At 36.4% G+C, this 22,367-nt stretch overlaps 1 protein-coding gene across 5 annotated transcripts in view; it reads left to right on the top strand.

Moving 5' to 3' along the window:
- Positions 1-417: 417 nt before the first annotated feature.
- The window catches only part of GTPBP10 (GTP binding protein 10), a 36,684-nt gene continuing 14,734 nt past the window's right edge, over positions 418-22,367 (top strand). For 2 of the 5 annotated variants that reach the window (XM_032253092.1, XM_032253097.1), the window contains exons 1-8: positions 472-566; positions 5,949-6,142; positions 7,879-7,970; positions 8,491-8,635; positions 14,597-14,670; positions 16,963-17,015; positions 19,681-19,788; positions 20,292-20,369. In XM_032253092.1, coding sequence (XP_032108983.1) covers positions 534-566; positions 5,949-6,142; positions 7,879-7,970; positions 8,491-8,635; positions 14,597-14,670; positions 16,963-17,015; positions 19,681-19,788; positions 20,292-20,369 — 777 coding nt within the window. In that variant the 5' untranslated portion in view covers positions 472-533. The other 3 variants (XM_032253096.1, XM_032253093.1, XM_032253094.1) reach the window with 3 other exon arrangements.

Genomic DNA, 22,367 nt, shown 5'->3' with positions numbered 1-22,367 from the left:
TTCAATACAATTCTGTGCCGCCGCCAAGTTTTAAATTCATTGTCTCCTGGAAGCTTTGGCTGGGGACTACTCAGGTCGTCACTCAACTAATGGCTTTTGGGGTTCTTTTTTGCCAGTTGAGTTTCCGTGTCTTTTACGCGTTTGGATTTATGGTCTGTTGGAATTTTTTTCAAGCTGAGTGAAGACTTAGTTTCCTCAATTAGCATAAAAGCTGCTTCAAGGCAGCTGACTCTTCAGCTCCATGCCATTCAAAATGTTCATTCTTGAGGCACCCACCCTGCGCCCTACTGTCCTTTGTCCCACGACTTCTGGAAACTATCTCAAGTGTTTTAACAGAAGCGGTCTCCCAGCCCTACCTGCACCGCACGGGTCACTCGGCAGTTAGCGCCAGAGAGCACCACACAACGCATGCGCCAGTCGGCTGTTATGGGCGGAGGAGAAATCGCGTCGGCGGCAGGCGATGATGTAAAAAGGCCGCGCCATACTTTGGGTAGTGCGGCTTCCGCGAGAAGGTTTCCTGGCCTGTTGCAGCCATGGTGCATTGCAGTTGCGTGTTGTTCAGAAAGGTCCGTGCGGGTCCCCTCAGCTTAGTACCCTTAGCGCTAACTGATGGCTCTGGTTCTCCGTCGCTCCCCTGTCTCTCCACTACTTTCTTTGCTGCAGCCTCTTGCCTGCTTGGTTTCCCCATAGACTTCTCCGCGCATCCTGTAGTCGCGCTTTGCCAGTAAGCGGTGACAATGGTGTGTGTACCTACCGTGGTTAGGACGGTTTTTGGGGGGCAGGGTTGAGTTTCTTTAGGGACACTTGTGCACGTGGCATGAGGAACTGGGGTAACTGCCTGCTGTGGCCCAAATGTTACTGTGTTTTTTTTCTTACTTTATGTAATATCCGTAGCCTGTTTTTATGTATTTCTCCTTGAGTGCACTGCTTAAGGTTTTTCTAAAGGATTTTTATGAAAACACGAAAGCCTGTAATTTTTGTGCCTTCTTGCAGAACATTTAGGTCGATTTTTGTGCAGTGTCAGTCTTAAGAATTGTTTCCTTAGAAATTGACAACTGCTTTGAATTAAAAAAAAGTCTTACCCTACTGGTAATATTTTTTGAAACCCTGCCTGCATCATGTTTTGGCTATTACTTATTTCTAACGACCAGAGTAAAATACTCCTTTTAAGTAAGGCTCCTAAGCCCCTGAATCTGATTTATCTAGAGCAGGAAAAAAGTGTTACATGTTTAATGGAACTGTAGAAACTCTCCCCAAATATATTACAATGGTCAATAGTTAAGCTTTTTTTGGGGAAAAAAAAAGATGTTTTTGATAATAGCTGTCCTAAATGACTAGAGATGTGGTTTATGAATTTAAGAAATCACTCTGTAAGGTATTTTGATTTTAATAGCCTAAGAGATTAATACATACATTTTAATAACCTGAGAGGTTAATACAAGAAGTTCTTGATTTCGTGAAGGAAACAGGTGAACACTAAATGCAACGTAAGATTTATAAAGGTATAATAATAGAGACATAATCAAATTGCTGAGAGAGCCAGCAAAGTCAGGGTGAGAATTCATTACAGGAATTTAGAAAGACATTAGAAAATATGACAGGATTTATAATAGAAGAAACAAATGATATTCTAAATAGAAGAAAAGCATGAACAGAATAGCATGTAAAATGGCAGTATTTCATGTAGTACAGGGCAAATAGGAAGAGAGGAAGGTTGAGCAAATGAAAAGGATACAGGAAGGAATTAGGCTTGGCTCGTGAGTCTATAGTTCTTGCTACTTGGGAGGCTGAGGTGGGAAGATCCCTGAAGACCAGGAGTTCAGGACCAGTCTGGGCAACATAGCAAGAACCCATCTTTAAAAACAGGTCGGGTGGTGGTGTGGTGCCTGTAGTCCCAGCCGTTTGGGAGACCGAAGTGGAAGAATTGCTTGAGCCCAGGAGTTTGAGGCTGCAGTGAGTGATGATAGTGCCACATCACTCCAGCCCAGGCAACCCAACCAGACACTGTTTCAAAAAATATATATACCAGAAGGGTATTTTAGTGGCTTTGGATATACAGTTGACCCTCGAAGAGCATGGGGGTTAGAGAGGTGCCTCCTCACAGTTGAAAATCTTCATATAACTTTCAGCTCCCCCAAAAAACTTAATAATCTGTTGGCTGGAAGCCTTACTGACAACATAAACAGTAAGTTGACACATATAAAATATGTATATAGTATATACTGTTTTCTTACAATAAAGTAAGCTAGAGAAAAGAAACTTACTAAGAAAGTCATAAGGAAGGGAAAATACATTTACTGTTCATTAAGTGGAAGTGAATTATTGTAAAGGTCTTCATCCTTGTAGTCTTCAGGTTGAGTAAACTGAGGAGGAAGAGGGTGAGCTGGTCGTGCTCTCTCTGGTGGCAGAGGCAGAAGCGGTGGAGGAGGTGGAATGGGAGGCAAGAGAGGCAGGCACACTGTGTGTAACTTTATGGAAGTACATTGTAATTTCTGTCATGCTTTTGCTTTTCTCTTTCCCCTAAAAATGTTTCTATAGAGTACTAGTCCTCGTCCACCATTTGCTTTAGTTTCAGTGCCTGTTTCACAGAAGGATCCATGTCATAAAAGAAGTCAAAAGCAGTCCTGAATAACAGGAGCCCTTCTGCCAGATTGTCTAGTGGTGGTTTTTCTGGTAGTTTATTCTGTATTTTCTTCCCCGTTATCTGGGACTGGATCTGAGGTACTCATCTCCATCAAGCTATCTTCTCTGGTTTGTTGTGTGTTACCTCTTAAGTTTCTTCAAGATCCATATCTTGAAGTCCTTTACCCACTCTCCCTCTGTTTTGGGCATATCCACAATCTCTTTCATGATTTCCTTGATTGGCTCTCTTGTAAATCCTGTGAAGTTATAACACAACACCTCGACAAAGTTTTCTCCAGCACAAACTTACTGTTTTGGGCTTATGGCTTTCATGGCTTTTTCAATAATAATGACATCTTCAATGGTGTAATAACTTTCAGACTTTCCTGAAATTTTCTCTATTGGGGTTCTTTTCCATAGTTGAAAATCATTTCCATAGAATATCACGTGTAATGAGCCTTAAAGGTCCTTGCGACCCCATGATCTCCAGGCTGATTTAGAGACATTGTGTTTGGGGACAAGGATACCACTTCAGTGCCTTTGGTGTTGAACTCATGGGGTTCTGGGTAGCAGGGGTTGGGGGTGGAGGGGTACTGTCCAATATCAGAATTTTACAAGTCAGTCTCATATTTGCAAGGTGCTTCCTGACTTCAGGGAGAAAGCATCCGTGGAACCAATCCAGAAAAAGGCTTTTGTTCTCTAGGCCTTGTTGTCCAACAAAAACTGGCAACTGATGTTTATCTTTCCCTTTCACGATTGAGGGCTTAGCAGCTTTATAGGTCAGGACAGTCCTGACTGTACACACAACTGCATTTGCACAATACAGTAGGGTTAGCCTATCCTGGCCTTAAATCCTGGTGCTCACTTCTCTTCCTTACTAATGTCTTTTGTGGCATGCTTTCCAGTACTTTCATCAGCATTAACAACCTGATTAGAGAGAGATTCTTTCTCCTCAGTGATTTTCTTGGCATCTGGGAACTCCTCTGCTGCCTCTTGGTTGGCAGAGCCTGCTTCTCCTGTTATATTGATACTTCTAAAGCCAAAGCCAAATCTCTTTCCAAAATTATCAAATCATTCTTTGCTGGCAATTAATTCTTTAGCTTTAGATCCTTCACATTCCTTTTGCTTTTAAATTGTCATATAATAGCTTTATTTTTTCTTGAATTGTATTAGTCTAAAAGTATGTTTTTAAAATAGCAATCCTGCTTCCACATAAAAGCTACATTTTCAATACATGAGAAAAAGTTAATTACCAAAAAGTACAAAGTTTTCGTACCTCTTGGCATAGCTGCAGCAGTGGCTTCATTAATGTTTTTGTTTTTTTCTTTTTTTCTCCATTGATTCTCATTCTGGATTCATTTGTCTTGAAATAGTTGGCCATCGCAGCTACAGACTTTAATCTGTGGTACATATCAAGCAATTCAACTTTTTACTGTAATGTCATGACTTGACTTCTTGGGAGCACTGCCAGCATCACTAGTAGCACTTTGTATGGGTTCCATGGTGTTGTTTGAGGTTTACACTGAACATGAAAAATGCGAGAGAACTGTGAGAGATCACTTTTTACTGACATACAAAATTTACTAGCGAGATGAATTGCTCATGGGGAGGTGATTAGCATCACATGGTCTTTTAAATGGCTACTTGGGACACTTGAGCTCACTGGGATAGCAGCAGAAAGTAACTACGAAATTTTTACATTAGTACAGGATGTACTACATTTAATTTTACACAGTTATGCTATAATACTGCATCTTTACATTTGCTTACATTTCTCTTAACTGCAAATGCTGCCATGTAAGGTCTGTAAGTGTAAGTTTTGATAAATTTTAAGCTCATGCCTATAATTCCAACAAGGTAGGAGGTTGGTTTGTGGCCAGGAGTTTGAGACCAGCCTTGGCAACATTGCAAGACCCCATCTCTAGTTTTGTTTGTTTTGTTTTGTTTTTGTTTTTGTTTTGTTTGTCTTGAGAAGGAGTCTTGCTCTGTCACCAGGCTGGAGTGCAGTAGCTCAGTCTCCTGGGTTTGAGCAATTCTTCCACCTCAGCCTCCCAAGTAGCTGGGACTACAGGCCATGCCACCACGCCCAGCTAATTTTTCTATTTTTAGTAGAGACGGGGTTTTACAATGTTGGCCAGGATGGTCTCGATCTCTTGACTTCGTGATCTGCCCGCCTCGGCCTCCCAAAGTGCTAGGATTACAGGCATGAGCCACCATGCCCAGCCTCTAGTTTTTAAAAAATTAAAATATGTATACTTTATGGAAGTAAATGAAAAAATAGATTAGTGTCTATGTATATTGTATGCACTCATGACACAATTAACTTTTCTTGATTTTTTTTCAATATTTCCAATCTACATGGTTTGTTTGTAAGTTTTTTCAAATTGTTGCAAAGCTCAAAAATATTTCCTAATATATTTATTGGAAGAAAATCTGTGTATAAGTGGATGCACACAGTTCAAACCAGTGTTGTTTAAGGTTCCACTGTAGTACTAAGAATTTTTTACTTTATTTCATAAGCTTTTTTTTTAATGCAGGATTTTTGAGTAAGGAAGAAACACGATTAGAGATCACATCAATTTCAGAAAAATAGTTCAGGCAACAAGTTGGAGAATGCAATAAGGAAAAAATGAATAGACACTGAAATGAGCTCATATGATGAAGGTACTAGGGCAGTGGTAGAGAGAATAAAGGTAGTAGGGCTTTAGCAAAGAAACATATAGTCTGAAAGACGTCTGTTTGTGTGGTCTCAATCAATAAATCATGGTTCCATTATATGAGAGAACATTGGAGGAACAGATTTTTACCTGGGGAAAAGATTGATTTTGTTATATTAACATTTGTTTTTGAGGTGGCTATTATCTATTCAACTGATATGTAGGAACAGGTTACATATTGGGGGGTTTCAAATATACATTAAATACAAATTCTGCTCACATTTGCTCTATACTATTAAAAGCTTACATCCTGGTGTAAGTGTCTGACACATTGGACATAGAAAATATCTAGGTGATGGTTATTGGTACAAGCAGAAATTACCCAAGGGAGAAAGTCAGAATGAAAAGGCCAAGTCAGAAACCCTCAGGGTAGAAGGGACAATAATTGATAGTTGAAAAAAATAAAAGGGACTAAGAGAGATAATCAGACGGGAAAGGGGATCAGATTGGAGACGTGGAGGTGAGTTAAGAAATAATGTTATAGGATTGGCATATAGGAAGCTATTAACGATTTTTTAAAAAGAAGTTTTAGTGGAAGAAAGAACTAGATAGGAGTTCTAAATTGATAACACTTTTGGTATACAAACGTTCTTTCTCTTTTTTATTAAGTATGGAAATTTCATCGATAACCTAAGACTCTTCACCAAGGGAGGAACCGGTGGAATGGGTTATCCTCGTTTAGGTGGAGAAGGTGGAAAAGGTGGTGACGTCTGGGTTGTAGCCCAGAACAGAATGACTTTAAAACAACTTAAAGACAGGTATCCTCAGAAACGGTTTGTGGCTGGAGTAGGAGCAAACAGCAAGTAAGTAATTACTGAATGACTTAAATTTTACAAAATCAAACCCTTCTGGAAATTTTTTTTTAAGTTACAAATAAAAACTTAATTGGTAATTTAAAGTAATTTATTTCCTGTATTTGTAACTGAGTAAAAGCCTAAAATGTCTCAACTCATAAAAGACTGAACTAAGTAATATTTCAGAGTTTTTAAACTTTTTGTCCATTTCTTTTCTCAATGTCTATCTGTATAGTTTTTGAACTTACCCTGTAGAAACAGAAAATTATCTGAATTCCTACTGTTTTCTAAAATTGTCTTTGACAACCTTTAAGAAAACTTTCTCAGTCTTAACCATGCTACTCCACCCCACCACCATTAGAAGGCAAGATAATCTTTTCTAGACTTTTCTAAGCCTTTTCTATATATTTACACAAATGCAATTATGTGCATAAAAGTTTGGAATACAAAAATGAGAGTACAGTATTTTACAATCTGCTATTTTTGCTTAACTTTTTTTCCCCCATGTCAGAAAATTATTCAGAATGCCTGCATAATAAGTAACAATTTTTTTTTGTCATTTGTCTATTTAGGTTATTGTTGATTTTTTTCTGATTATAACCACAGTGCAGTATCCTGTGTAGATACTGTTTTACATGTTTGTTCAATTATTATTTTGATAAATTCCCCAAAGTAGAATTACTAAAAAGTTTGTACTATTTTTTTCTCTTATGAACAGTTTAAGAGTAGCCCGATTTGCCTTCTACTGTTAAGTACTCTCATTTGAGGTTAGTTTTTTAGAAGCTTTGCTATTTTGTGGATTTTCTATTTCTTTGTAGCTTCTGTTTTTCTTTTTTTGAGATAGAGCCTAGGCTGAGTGCACTGGGTGCTATCACAGTTCACTGTAGCCTCCACCTTTCAGGCTTAAGTGATCCTCCCACCTCAGCCTCCTAAGTAGTTGGGACTATAGGCAGGTGCCACCATGCCGAGCTAATGTTTTTATTTTTATTTTTTGTAGAAATGGAGTCTCGCTGTGGTGTCCAGGCTGGTCTCAAATTCCTGGACTCGAGATCCTTCTGCCTTGGTCTCCCAAAGTGCTGAGATTACAGGAATGAGCCACCACGCCGAGCTTTTTCTAGATTATTTGTATTGTAGCAATAATCTCTTCATTTTGAGTTTGCAATATTTTAGTTTTGGGTCAAAATGACCTTTGGTGGTTAGCTTAGTAACTTAAATTATCACCTAATGCCATTTTAATGGGATATAGTAGTCTAAAATACAAAGAAATAGTGATAATTTTAGTTTTTTTAAAACCCTGTCTTTGACCATTTAACATCTGCATTAGCCAGAGAACTGATTGCTACTCTTCTTTATTTTTATTATTATCATTTTTTTGAGACAAAGTCTTACTCTGTTGCCTAAGCTGGAGTGCAGTGGCGTGACCTTGGCCCACTGCAACCTCCGCCTCCTGGGTTGAACGATTCTTGTGCCTCAGCTTCCAAGTAGCTAGGATTGCAGGCACCTACCACAATGTCTGGCTAATTTTTGTATTTTTAGTAGAGACGGGGTTTTACCATGTTGGCTAGGCTGATCTCAAACTCCTGACTTCAGGTGATCCACCCACCTCTGCCTCCCAAAGTGTTGGGATTACAGGCATGAGTCACTGCATCCGGCTGCTACTCTTATTTGTAAACCATTGGGTGTGTGTGTGTGTATGTACCCGTACATATATATATATATGTATATATATACTTTTTTTTTTGTAGAATTAGTGCACTGAAAGGCTCCAAAGGAAAAGACTGTGAAATCCCTGTGCCTGTGGGTATTTCAGTAACTGATGAAAATGGTAAAATCATAGGTGAGTATACTGTTCACTTCGAAGGTTTAAAAATGTGCACGTTTTCTAAACTTAAACAGTGGAATAGCTTCTCTTGATTTTTGGAAGAATTTTTTAACAAACAATTTTAGCTACTATTCTATAAGAGAGCAAAACTTAGAAAAGGTAAATTAACTACTAGATTTAAGATTGTTTTAAAGATGTAAAAGTTCTTACTTGGTCTTAAAATATGTAACTAGGTTCTTTTCAGTTGCTTACTAAAGTGTTTTTCTAGGGTTAGTCTTTTAATAGATTTGTAAATTTGAATTTCCTGGACTTTTTCTGAAAGAACAATATTAATGATTCTACTTATTAATTATAGATTCATAATTGAGAAATTCCTGGCATGTATTTTTGAAAGTAAAATATTACATTAGTGGTTCCATTTACTAATCTATAGATTTGTAATTGGGAATTTCCTTGCCTGTATTTTTGAAATATGTTCCACTAGTGATTTCAGTTATTAATCTTTGCTTTAAGAATGTTTCTCCCTCTTTTTAAGGAGAACTCAATAAAGAGGATGACAGAATTTTGGTAGCTGAAGGAGGTCTTGGTGGTAAATTACTTACAAATTTCTTACCGTTGAAAGGCCAGAAACGAGTAATTCACCTTGATCTAAAACTTATAGCTGATGTAGGCCTAGTAGGGTAAGTATCATTCATATTTTTATTATTATACTTTCAGAGAGATAGTTCATGAATAGTAAATAAATGTAAATGGTAATTTGGGGCCGTAATTATTTCTAGTTTATGAAATTCGTGTGTTGTGTGTGTACTAGGAAAATATGCTGCTAAATATTGTTTTTTTTCAAATTGCCAACATACAGCTTCATAGAGTTATTACTCATTTGTAAAATGAAGACCAGAGCAATTGAATAGATCAATAGGAATGTTAGAGAATGTATAAAGAAAGAAAAATCAATCAAATGTAACATTATAAGAAGGTTAAATAATAATGTTATAATGTTATCAGATATTAAAGAATAAGAAATCCAAACAAACCATATTATTATTAAAAGCATATACAAGGAAATAAAAAGGGAAAAATTGACATAGCTCTTTTCAGTCTTAATAGAGACATTGAGGTACCATTAATCAAATGACTAAAGAGCAATGCAGACAATCTCAATCCTCAGACTTATGCACTATTGCCGCCAAATTGACTCTTGCTATGACTTTTTGTATATCCTTCTTGCCTGTGCTTAGGATCTATCTAGTCTCAGTACCGTAGACCTCGCAAGAGTGTCCTCTTCCACCAGCCTCCATTCTTTCATTAAATAATGCTGTTTAGCTATGGGGTTTGCAGTGCAGCTGCTCACTGGAAGGGGATAGATAGCAAGATGCAGAGTAAATAAAGGAAGAGAAAACTTCAATATGCATTTTCTCTCTCTCCCCCATCCTCCCTCCCTTCTGCCCTTCCCCCACCCAGCCTTATCACAGTATTATACAATTATTCAGATGGAAAATTTAAGGAAAAGATAAGGAAAACTGCCTTATTACTGCCCTTCTCCAAATTCCTAGTTCTACTTTTTGCTTCCTCATAGCTTCTTTCTAAGTTCTTTGCATCTTCCTCTCCAGTCATCTCACTGCCTCTCTACCACACTCTTAAGTCTGAATCTCTTGCCTTTTGCCCTGCCTGACCAGCCACTAGAGCTTACCTTCACTGGTCTAGGGTTCACAGAGGCCCCATTCCTACTAAAATTATAACAAGGAAAGATGTGATCCTGCCTTGCTGTTCACATTTATTTTTTTCAATAAAGCACAGTTATGAGAGTTATTAGACATAAATTCTATAATCTACATTTTCAGGAACATGGGTTTAATAGGGTTTTTTGGACAAGACTGGCAGTCCAGCCAATCACAGTTGCATTTGGTATAAAAATGTGTTTCAAGTTCTGAAGAGACAACTTTATAGTCTCAGAAGAGCCTAGCATGGCTTAGTCATAAAAGCGGAGTGGCATGGAGGACTCAGGTTAGACTAGGTTAGGATCTCAGATCCTCTGGAGGCTGGCCAGCTGGTCTTGGGTACATTATACAGCTTCTCTAAGCCTTTCTCTCTCTCTCTCTCTCTCTCTCTCTCTCTCTCTCTCTCTCTCTCTCTCTCTCTCTCTCTCTCTCTCTCTCTTTCTCTCTTTCTCTCTCTCTTTTATTTTCTTTTCTCTCATTCTTCCTTCACTGTAGTTCTTTTCACCATGTCATTTGTTTTCTCATCTTTAATAGTGTTTGGAGATAGCCTTTTTTTAAAATGTGGGTGGGTAAGAAAATGCATTTACAGCAGAATACATGCTTTGCATTTTTGTACGTTCAATGAATTGTAGCTGCTATCTTCATCATCATGATATTGCCAATTTATTGGAGACTGCATATAATGAAAAGTGCCTTTTCAGAAGTAGGTTTGAAATTTGTCAGTAATCAAAGCATCAAGATTCTTAAGCATGTCAAAAGAGAATGGGGGAAAACGATTTTTAAGTGGAATGTTTAATGTATTTCCTAGTGTTTTAAAATTCGGCAACTATTCTTGAAGAATTGCTACTATGACTACTGGCATAAATAGACATCCTTTTACCTGGTTTCAGAAATGGACTAAATCATAGAAGAAAGTTATTGTACAACTAATACACTTGTGCTGCTGTTGTCAAATCTGATCTTCGCATAGGTTGGATTTTTTTAGCTTCTGAAATTCTCATTGGGTACTTTTCAAGAAAAATTTCGAATATCTGTTCTTCAATCATTAGCATCATCATCTCTATTCATGCTTTGATCTTCTTGGAAATAGTTGCTTGCATTATGTTCCCAATCATTATTATGAAAATACGAGGATGTTGGAAACAAGCAAGTCCAGCTAGCGATATTATGGACAAAAATAGCTGCAATTCGCTTTTCAAAAGCTGTAAGAACCTAAATGAAACAGGGTATGAGAAACATTTATGTTCCATGAGAAACAAGTCATTAAGAAACCTCACATAATTTTATTTTACATTCATTACAGAAAGATTTTTTAATGAGGAAAATTGTTGAAATACCTTCATTATAGAGCTTATGTTTTTATAGAATTCCAAATTAATATTTGCAAAATATTCCACCATTATTCCAAATGAAAGTTTGTCAGAGTTTTTGAAAGAACTTCTTCAAATTTGAATGCAACTCTGTGAAGCTGGGAATCATTTTGTCTCAAGCTTAGTATATTGCCTGATACAAAGTCAGTGCTCAATAAATATTTGTTTTATAAATTTAATGAAAATATGTGAATGAGATTTAGGAATGGATGTTTTAAATAACCCCCATTGCTAGTACTGTCTTTCATACATGGTGGGCCTTTCTTGAGGGGAATTTAGCAGTATAATCAAAAGCCTTTAAAATGAACATGTATTTTACCCAGTATTTCTTCATGTAGACATTTATTCCAAGAAAGAAATGAAAGATGTGTACAAAGACAAGTCCTAACCAGAACAATCAGGCAAGAGAAATAAAAGACATTCAAATGGGAAAGAAGGAAGTCAAATTATCTCTGTTTGCGAATGATATGATCTTATACCTGGAAAAACCCTAGAGACTCCTTCAAAAGACTCCTAGATTTGATAAATGAATTCAGTAAAATCTCAGGTTACAAAATCAGTGTACACAAATCAGTAGCACTGCTATACACCAGCAACAACCAAGCTGACAATCAAATCAAGAACTCAATCCCTTTTGTAATAACCACAAAAAATAAAATACCTAAGGATTATACCTAACCAAGGTCATGAAAGATCTCTACAAGGAGAACTACAGAACCCTGCTGAAAGAAATCATAGATGACACAAACAAATGGAAATACATTCTGTGTTCATGGGTTGGAAGAATCAGTACTGTGAAAATGACCATACTGCCTAAAGCAATCTACAGATTCAATGCAGTTTCTGTCAAAATACCAATATCATTTTCACAGCATTAGAAAAAACCCTAAGATTCATATGGAATCAAAAAAGCCTGAATAGCCAAAGCAACCCTAAGCAAAAAGAACAAATCTAGAGGAATCGTATTACCTGACTTCAAATTATATTACAAGGTTATAGTAACCAAAACAGCATGATATTGGTATAGAAGTAGGTACATAGACCAATGGAATAGAATAGAGAACCCAGAAATAAAGCCAAATACTTAAGACCAACTGATATTCAACAAAGCACACAAAAATATAAGCTGGGGAAAGGATACCCTATTCAAAAAACGATGCTGGGAAAATTGTATATCCAAATGTAGAATAATGAAACTGGGTTCATATCTTTCATGATATGCAAAAATTAAGATAGATTAAAGATTTTAATCTTAGACTTGAAACCATAAAAATTCTAGAACACTTAGGAAAAACCCGTCTGGACACTGTCCTAGACAAAGAATTTATAATTAAGATCCCAAAGCAAATGCAACAAAAATAAATAAATGGGACCTAATTAAAGTAAAAGTCCTCTGTGTGGCAAAAGAAAGAATCAACAGAGTAAACAGCCTACAGAATGGGAGAAATATTTGCAAACTGTGCATCTAAGACAGACTAATATACAGAATCTCAAGGAACTCAGCAAGGAAAAGGCAATTCCATTAAAAAGTGGACAAATGACATGGACGTTTCTCAAAAGAAAATATGCATACAAATGGCCAAGAAGTGTATGAGAAAATGTTCAACATCACTAATAATCAGGGAAATGCATGTTAAAACCACAATGATTTACCAACTTACCCAGCCAGAATGGTCATTATGTAAAAGTCAAAAAACAATAGATGCTATTGTAGATGTGGTGAAAAGAGAACTTTTATACTCTTAAAAGCATACAGAATGATATAATGGGCATTGGAGACTCAGAAGGAGGGAGGAAGGGAGGGCAGTGAGAGATACAAAACTGCCTATTGGGAACAGCATACACTGCTTGGGTGATGGGTACACTAAAATTCGCTGCTGAGTGAGAATGTAAATTACGTAGTACAACCTGTATGGAAAACAATATGGAGATTTCTCAAAGAACTAAAAGTAGACCTATCATTTCATCCAGCAGTCCCACTACAAGATATGCACCTAAAGGAAAAGAAGTCATTATATCCAAAATGCACCTGCACACATGTTTATGACAGTATCATTCAGAATTGCAAAGACATAGAGTCAACCGAAGTGCCCATCAACCAATGAATGGATAAAGAAAAGTGTGTATCTATACATACACATACCATGGAATACTGCTCATCCATAAAACAGAATGAAGACATCTTCCTAAGTGAAGTGACTCAGGAATGGAAAACCAAGTGCCACATATTCTCACTCAAAAGCGGGAGCTAAGCTGTGGATATACAAAGGCATGCAGAGTGGTATAATGGACATTGACGCCTCAGAAGGAGGGAGGATATGTACATTACTTGGGTGATGAGTACACTGAAATCCCTGACTTCATTACCACACAATCTCTCCATGTAACAACAACAAAAAATCACTTGTACTCCTAAAGCTATTGAAATAAAAGCATTAAAAGAAATAAAAAGATATGAGCTATTAAGCCATGAAAAGATAAAAAAAGTTGTAAAGATTTAAGGATAGTCATTGCATTATTTAAAGTTATTTAGGAAAAAGATAAAAAGTACACACTTGTCAGCATAAAGAAAAAGTTGTCTATGAATTCTACCACCCAGAGACGACTATTAACAGTATCTGCATGTATACATATTTTTCACAGTGTTGTTTAGAGTCAAAAATTGTAGACAACCTAAATGTCTATCAATAGGAAATTAGTTAAGTAAATTACACTTCACCATTGAAAAGTGTTCACCTTATATTATTCAGTTTAAAGAGCAGGCCGACCAACTGTAGTTTTCCTTTACTTCCTTCAAAAAAAAAATGTAAAACTTGAATATGATTAAGACTCTAACAACTGCCCATTTTTTATAGAAAATACAGGGGGAAAAGAGCATGCTAAGTGACCATGTAGCTGCTAGTAGAAAAATGAAGACTTTGGAAAAGAAACTCTGTAGGGCAAATTACCCATTTTCTTTAAAAATAAAATTACAAATGGGAAACAAGATGGAGGGGGAGCTTAAGAGATTTGAGCCACATCGGGCAATTGTAACATACAGACCTTATTTGGGTTTCTATTCAAACCAGATTTTAAGTGTATTGCCAACGTATTAATATTTGTTGAAGCTGGGTGATAGCTAAATGGAATTCATTATTCCTCTCTACTTTTGTTTATGTTTGAAAGTATCTGTAAATTTTTTTAAAGCAATTTACAAAACAGTGTAATATTTTGTCAGTGTTTAGCTAGAGATAGTAAGTTGCAGGTGTTTTTCTTTTTTTTTTTTAAATTTGTTTTTCTATGACTTCCAAGTGGTTTTTATTTTTAAATCATAATTAGAATAACAAGTATTATATGCTTTCAATACTGAAACATCTTCAGTGTACAGAATGAATTTATCTTTACCTTTTTTTTAAGTATATATTGTTCTCAAGTTTTTCAGGATTATTTGTAATATATTTGTATTCTACTTTTAATCCCAAATATATTCAAGAAGTCTACTTGAATTTTTAGCAATTCAGAGATAATAATATTGGCATTTATTATAGTGTATCATTTTATATTCTTGTTTTAGATTCCCAAATGCTGGAAAATCCTCTTTGCTAAGTCAAGTTTCTCATGCAAAACCTGCAATTGCAGATTATGCATGTAAGTATAATTTGATTGTGTATTTTAGTGAGTGGAGGTAAACTTTTAAAGACTAATATTTCTCTGAGAATAAATAAAATGGCAACTCTGAGGGAGGCTTAGTTGAAAAACTTTTGGCAGATAGACCACTGTTGCACAGGCCAAAGTGCAGTGACGTGATCATGGCTCACTGCAGCCCAGGCTCAAGCCATCTCCCTGCCTCAGCCTCCCATGTAGCTGGGACTACAGATGTATGCCACCACGCCTGGCTGATTTTTTTTTTTTTTTTCTGGAGACAGGGGTTTCCCTGTGTTTCCCAGGCTTGTCTTGAACTCCTGGGCTCAAGTGATCCTCCCACCTTGGCCTTCTAAATTGCTGGGATTATAGACATGAGCCACCCTGCCCAGCTGTATTTTCCATTAATCTTTGAAACCTCTATGCCCCTCAGCAAAGTTTCTTATACAGGTTAGACAGTTACTTTATTGTATTTATTTTTCTGTTTCATAATCATTTATTTGGTTTAGCTAGGATTTTATGAGCCACTTATCCTTTATCAGGCACTGTGATAAGCACTAGGAAGGCTGAGATGAATACTTTCATTCATTTAGCAGATAATTTTTTTTTCTTTAGACAGAGCCTAGCTGTGTCACCCATACTGGAGTACAGTGGTGTGAACTTGGTTCACTGCAACCTCTGCCTCCTGGGTTCAAGCCATTCTCCAGCCTTAGCCTCCCGAGTAGCTAGGACTATAGGCACGTGCCACCACGCCTGGCTAATTTTTTGTATTTTTAGTAAAGACAGGATTTCACCATGTTAGCCGGGATGGTCTCCATCTCCTGATCTCATGATCTGCCCGCCTTGGCCTCCCAAAGTGCTGGGATTACAGGTGTGAGCCACCACTGTTTTGACTTTTATTGAGTGTGTAGACTATTGGAGTAAGGCATATATATATATATATATCACTAATAAATATAAGGAAATATAAAAGGGCACTATGAAAGAGTATAGATGACTGCTTTAGGCTTCCTTGAGGTTGTATGATTCTTGGACTGAGATATGAGCAGTAATTATGAGTTAATTAGTAAAACAGAGTGGAGGATGACGGGTCTTTAATCAAAGGAAATATGTACACAAAGGCTTCAGTAGTGGCAGGAGTAGATTTGTTTCTCTAGAGAGCATGAAGTAAGGAAAGACTTGAGATGAGCCTAGAGATGTAAGAAACCATATCACATAGACCATGTAGGCTATATTTGATTGTAATATCTTAAGAGCAATTGGAAGCATTTAAGCAAGGGATAAAATGCTTAGGCTTGCTCCGCACAGAGATCTCTGCCTATAATATAGAAAATGGATTGGTGTGGGTCATGAAAGGCTCTGAGAAAACCAGTCAGTAGGCCCTTGTGGTAGCTAGATGAGATATAAAAGAAGCTTTGGTTAAAAGTAGTAAGTATAGTAAGATCTCTGCCATCATTAAAAGGATACAGAATGACATTAACTTGGAAAATAAAATCAGGCCATTCTAAAATTAGACTGTGACTAAGTAGAATTAAGTTTGGACTAATTGTGATAAATCACAAGGCCAGTATTTGTTATAATATGTAGGACTTGAGACGAAAAGCAAAAAGTCATAGGTAAGAGACTAATGTAGGGTTGATGAGGCTTAAGAATAACTGAATGAGAAGGAACTAGAAAAATTTCACCCACAGTCCAGTGATAGAAACCTGATTGCTGACTCCCCTAAACATCTTTTACACTCCTTAAAGTGCAATAGAGGAACATTGAGGTTCAGTAATTACATTAGGCCTATAGAGATTGTAAAAATCAGTATTTGTCCTTTTCCAAATACTAATTACTTATTTATTTTAGAGACAGGGTCTAGCTCTGTCTCTCAGGCTGGAGTACAATGGCATGATCATACCTCACAGCAACCTTGAACTTCTAGGCTCAAGCGATCCTCCCACATCAGCCTCCAGAATAGCTAGGACTACAGGTGTGCACTGCCATGCCTGCCCATTTTAAATTTTTTGTAGAGACAGAGTCTCACTATGTTGCCCAGGCTTGCCTTGAACTCCTAGCTTCAAATGATCCTCCTGCCTTGGCCTCCCAAAGCATTGGGATTACAGACATGAGCCACAACACTTGGTCCTCCAAGTACATGCTAAATAGCAAAGATAGTCATAGTTTCCATTTTAGCTAATTAGAACAAAATCGGAATTGAAATATTGTTTATTCTATGCATAATGTCAAGACACTTTTGAGAGTACCAGCCTTAAAATAAATTCTATCCTTAATTTATTGCTGTGTTTCTTTTAGTTACAACATTAAAGCCTGAACTTGGAAAGATTATGTACAATGATTTCAAACAGGTAAGTATTTTTAAAGTAAAACACTTCATTAGAAGTCAGGGTACTTGGTTTTGGTACTTACTTTGACTTTCTTGTTCTTCCAAAGTTTATGTCCCATTTATCCCTACAACATTATGCCTTCTTCTTTATCTCCTTAGTCTTGGTTTCTTCTTATTGCAAGTCTTTCTTTTACTACTGTATTGGATTATTTATCTTTGTTTTTTAAAAATGCTCTCTAAAGTTCATGGTAATGATTTTATTCCAACTTTCTTTTTTTGAAAAAAAAGAAAAATTTTAGTGGAATTTTGGTCTCAACCAGCTGTTAAAATTCATTTTTCCTTCATAAGTAACAACTGTGGATCTTCTTTTATTATACTTACAATAAAAACTGTAAAAGGAAAGTAACAATATTTAAAATATGTACAATCTAGCAGTTGTGCTCCTTAGCATTTACCCAAGTAAATTGAAAACTTGTGCATACACAGAAGGCTCCACATGGATGCTTATAGCAGCTTTATTTGTAATTACCAAACCTTGGAAACAACCAAGATATCTTTCAGTAGATGAATGGGTAAATAAACTGTGGTATATATTTAGACAGTGGGTTATTATTCAGCTCTAAAGAGGCCTCAGAAAGACTTAATGGAATCTTAAATGCCCATTTCTAAGTGGGAGAAGCCATTCTGAAAAGGCTGTGTGATACCGTATGATTCCAACTATGTGACATTCTGGATAAGGCAAAGCTGTGGAGACAGTCAAAAAAAAAAAAAAAATCAATGATTGCCAGGGTTGGGGGGGAGGAGAGATGAATAGGCAGAGTGCATAGAATTTCTAGGGCACACTATAAAATGTGAAACTATATAGTACACTATTCTGTTGCTATAATGGTAGACACAGTATACATTTGTTAAAATCCATAGAATGTACAGCACCAAGAATGAAACCTAATATAAAGTATAGACTTTGGGTGCTAACGATGCATCAGTATAGGTTCATATAGTTTTCTGACATAATTTAAAAAACATTAAAAAATTACATTCAGTTACAGTGATATGACAGTAAAAGATAAAAGCAATTATATAATGTTAAATGTAAGTAAAATTATTAAATATAGAATAATATGAATATAGAGAACAATACTTAGAGGAAAAGAGAACACTGTTTATATCTAATTTTTAAGGGAAATTAGTAGAGGAAATTTCAGGACATGAGACTTCTGTTGTGCATGCTGCTTTGTCAGCTTCCTTTAAGACCCCGAATTCTTTATCTACACTGGGCAGGGGATGTAGGGTACTGCCTCTCATTCTTTGTTGCACTTCACAATTACCTGGGTGGCTTAAGAACAGCAATGATAAATGATACTTGGGCCCCAGAGATTTGAGACTAAATCTCTTGGGGGTAGGGCCTGGACATTTGTAGTTTCTAAGAGCTCCCTACATGATTATGAAGCACAGTAAGGTTTGAAAAGCACAAGTGTAGAATGATGCTTAATAATGATTATTCCCTCTAAGAGGAGTATAGGAACACTGTATTCTTTTATTAGGTTGGTGCAAAAGTTACTGCAGTTTTGATCATTAAAAGTAATGGCCAAAAGTAGGAGAGCCACAACTACAACTTGGGTTTGTCGAGTGCAGTTTCACCTGACTGATTTAACTTGAATACTGGCACAAAATGAGATGATGGCAAGAAAGCGTGCTCAGGTGATTGAACTTCTAGATGATAGAACTCTGCTCCTCATGTAATGCCATGAGCTTTGCTTAAGTAAAAATGATAATTACCTACAAAAATGTGAAGCATTAGCAAACATGGCACTGCAAAGAACAGGTGAGGAGAATCACACCACTATTAATGTAGTAAAGCCTATTCAAAGTAATGACCAAAACCACAGGTACTTTTGCACCAACCTAATACTTTGTAAGAATGGTTGACAATCCTGCTGGTATAATACGAACAGAGAAGGAACAATGGTGCCAAATAAATAATTACAAATGGAATTTAAAATACCGAGCTATACCTAGTAAATGTCTTTGTAATTAATATCCTTGTAAACTTTTATGAATTCAGAGTGTAAAGATTGAAATTCTATGAAAAGTTCATCTTGGACAATACCATTTAGGAAATTATAAATAAATTTTAAACTAAGGACTAGTGTGGTGGACCACACCTGTAATCCCAGCACTTTGGGAGGTGAGAGGATCACTTGAGGATAGGAGTTTGAGACCAGTCTGTGCAACGTAGTGAGACCCTGTCTCTACAAAAAAGTGTTTTAGCTGGGCATGATGTGTGTGCCTGTAGTCTCAGCTACTTGGGAGACTGAGGTAGAAGCATGGCTTGAGCCCAGGAGTTCGAGTCTGCAGTGAGCTATAGTCACACCACTGCACTCTAGCCTGGATGACAGATCTTATCTCTAAAATAATAATAATAAATAAACAAATGTTAAACTAATCTGTAAAATTCCTAGATTATTCAGAGTAAATATGGGACTAATATCTGATAACAGAAGATTTTAATTCTGAATATTGTAGATTAATTTTGCTATAATAGTATATTGGCTTTTCAAAGATGTAGTGGTAATCATAAGTTAGGAAGTGTTCATATTTGAAATGTCTTGAAAATTTTTGGATGTAATTAAACTTGTGGTTTTCATATATTTTCCTTTTTCATCAACCGTTTAACTTTGTATTAGATATCAGTAGCTGATCTTCCAGGTTTAATAGAAGGAGCACATATGAACAAAGGAATGGGCCACAAATTCCTCAAGCATATAGAAAGAACTAGACAACTACTTTTTGTTGTAAGTCATATGCATACCAATGTGATATTCAAATAAATATGAAAATCAATGAATTTAATTTTTCTTAGAATTTTTTTATAAATAAGAAAGTGGTAGCATATGTTACTCCACTAAGTCTTTTATGATATGGCAATGGAAGTGACATTGTTTACTATATCATATGTAAGTTTGGCCATACTTGTCAAGATGTATTTCCTTAAGATTTCCAACATACTACCATATTATATAGTATTATAGCATCTCTTTCATACTTCATTGGTGGTGCTAGAGTTATATATGAGATTGTTTCTATTGGTACAAATTGTCTTATCTATTCGAGTTTTTTATTAATGACTGTAATTTTATCAGAATTATAATTAACATTTATTTCTGTTATTTTGAATTGCTAAATAACAAGTAGAGTATAGAGAAATTGTTTTTAGCTTGAGAGAGTAAAACATTTTAAAACATAGAAATGTATAGCTATTTTTCTTATGTTAAAGATTGTCTCCATCTCTTTTTAGGTTGATATTTCTGGATTTCAGCTTTCTTATCGCACTGAATACAGAACTGCTTTTGAAACCATAATACTGCTTACAAAAGTAGGTTTTCTGTTTTACTATGTTCTATATTTGGTCTAATATGTAGACCAAAGTGTTTGAGTTTGGCCAGGCTGGTCTCAAACTCCTGACCTCAGATAATCCACCCGCCTCGGCTTCCCAAAGTGCTGGGATTACAGATGTAGGCCACCACACCACGCCTTCGTTGTTCTTTAGACCAGATGCCCATTGGACATCTTCTTTGATTGGATGTCCCGTTAGTCACTTAATATTGATAAAAGTAAACTTTATTTTTTCTTCTTTCTTGTGTCTGGAGCATCAGGTAAAAAGTAAACTTTTTAAAAAACTTTCAGCCATCCCCATAACTTAGTGAATGTGTAAGCTGTGATGTACTGATTCTTCTCACCACCTGCATAAGCCTTGTCAGTTTCTTATCCTAAATCTCTCTGAAATCCATCTACTTGTCTTCATTTACACTGTTAGAGTCATCAACCCTTCTCACTGGAATATTGAATCTGGTCCTGTCCCCTGTTTCCTGTCTTGCTTCTTTCCAGTCCATTTTTTATATGGCAGCTAGAGTGATCTTTGTAAAAAAAAAACCGAGGTGATGTTCCCTGCCTAAAATGCTTTGATGGACCCCCATAGCTGTTAGGTTAAAATCTAACCTGAGCATGATTTATGAAATCGGCAAACTGGGCCCCTACCTAGCAGTCCTCCTCCCTAACCCTCTCCCCTAGATGCTACATTTCAGCCATGTGATTTCTCTCTAAGACAACATGGTGTTACTTACCTCCAGGAATTTATAGATCCTATTTAATTTACTACTTTTCATCTATAATGAGTAATACTGCTGTGAACATTTGTATACAGGTTTTTATATAGACATGATTTCATTTCTCTTGGATATATACTTAGGAGTGGAATTGCTAGATCAGATAGTAATTCTTTAACATTTTGAGGAACTGCAAAACTATTCCAAATTGGTAGCACCATTTTGCCATTTTACAGTCCCACTATCAATGTATGAGGGTTCCAATTTTTTCACATGAATGTCACACTTATTATAGTCTGTCGTTTTTACTTTACTCACCCTTGTAGGAGCGCAGTGGTATTTTTTTATAGTTCTTATTTGCATTTCTCTTATGATTAATTATGCTAAACATCTTTTTATGTGCTTTTTAGGCCATTTCTGTATCTTTGGAGGAAAGTCTGTTCAGATTCTGTATGCATTACTATTTGCATTATTTGCTTTTTAATTATTGAGTTGTAAGCATTTTTTACATTTTAGGAAATAAGTCCCTTCTTTTTTTTCTGTTTTTGAGACGGAGTCTCACTCTGTCATCTGGGCTGGAGTCTCACTCTGTCATCTGGGCTGTAGTGCAGTGGCAAGATCTCGGCTCACTGCAACCTTCACCTCCTGGATTCAAGTGAATCTTCAGCCTCAGCCTCCCAAGTTGCTGAGATTACAAGCACGTGCCACCATGCCAGGCTAATTTTTATATTTTTAGTAAAGATGAGGTTTCACCATCTTGGCCAGGCTGGTCTTGAACTCCTGACCTCAGGTGATTCGCCTGCCTCAGCCTTCCAAAGTGCTGGGATTACAGGCGTGAGCCACCAGATATAAGTCCCTTCTAAGATACATGATTTGAAAATATTTTCTCCCCTTCTGTGACTTGTCTTTTCACTTTTTCAGTGTATTTTTTGTGTGTTCTTTGTGGCACAAAACTTTTATTTATTTAATTTTCCAGTTTTATTAAAGTGTAATTGATATAAAAATTGTGTGTACTTAAAGTGCACAAGTGATGTTTGGATATATGTATACATTTTAAAATGATTAAATCAAGCTAATACGATCTGTCATCTTACACATTATTTCTTTTGTGTTGAGAACATTTAAGATTTACTGTTACAGCAATTTTCAAATAATAATACATTAACTATAGTCACCATACTGTACAGTAGATCTCCAGAACTTGTTCATCCTATTTAACTGAATCTTTGTTCCCTTTGACCAACACCACTCCATCCTTCCTTCTGCAA

Source organism: Sapajus apella, unplaced genomic scaffold (assembly GCF_009761245.1).
Source record: "Sapajus apella isolate SASKATOON/1434 unplaced genomic scaffold, GSC_monkey_1.0 scaffold81, whole genome shotgun sequence".
Lineage (NCBI taxonomy): Eukaryota > Metazoa > Chordata > Mammalia > Primates > Cebidae > Sapajus > Sapajus apella.
The sequence above is the reverse complement of the archived record's forward strand: the minus strand, read 5'-3'. Positions and strand labels throughout refer to the sequence as shown.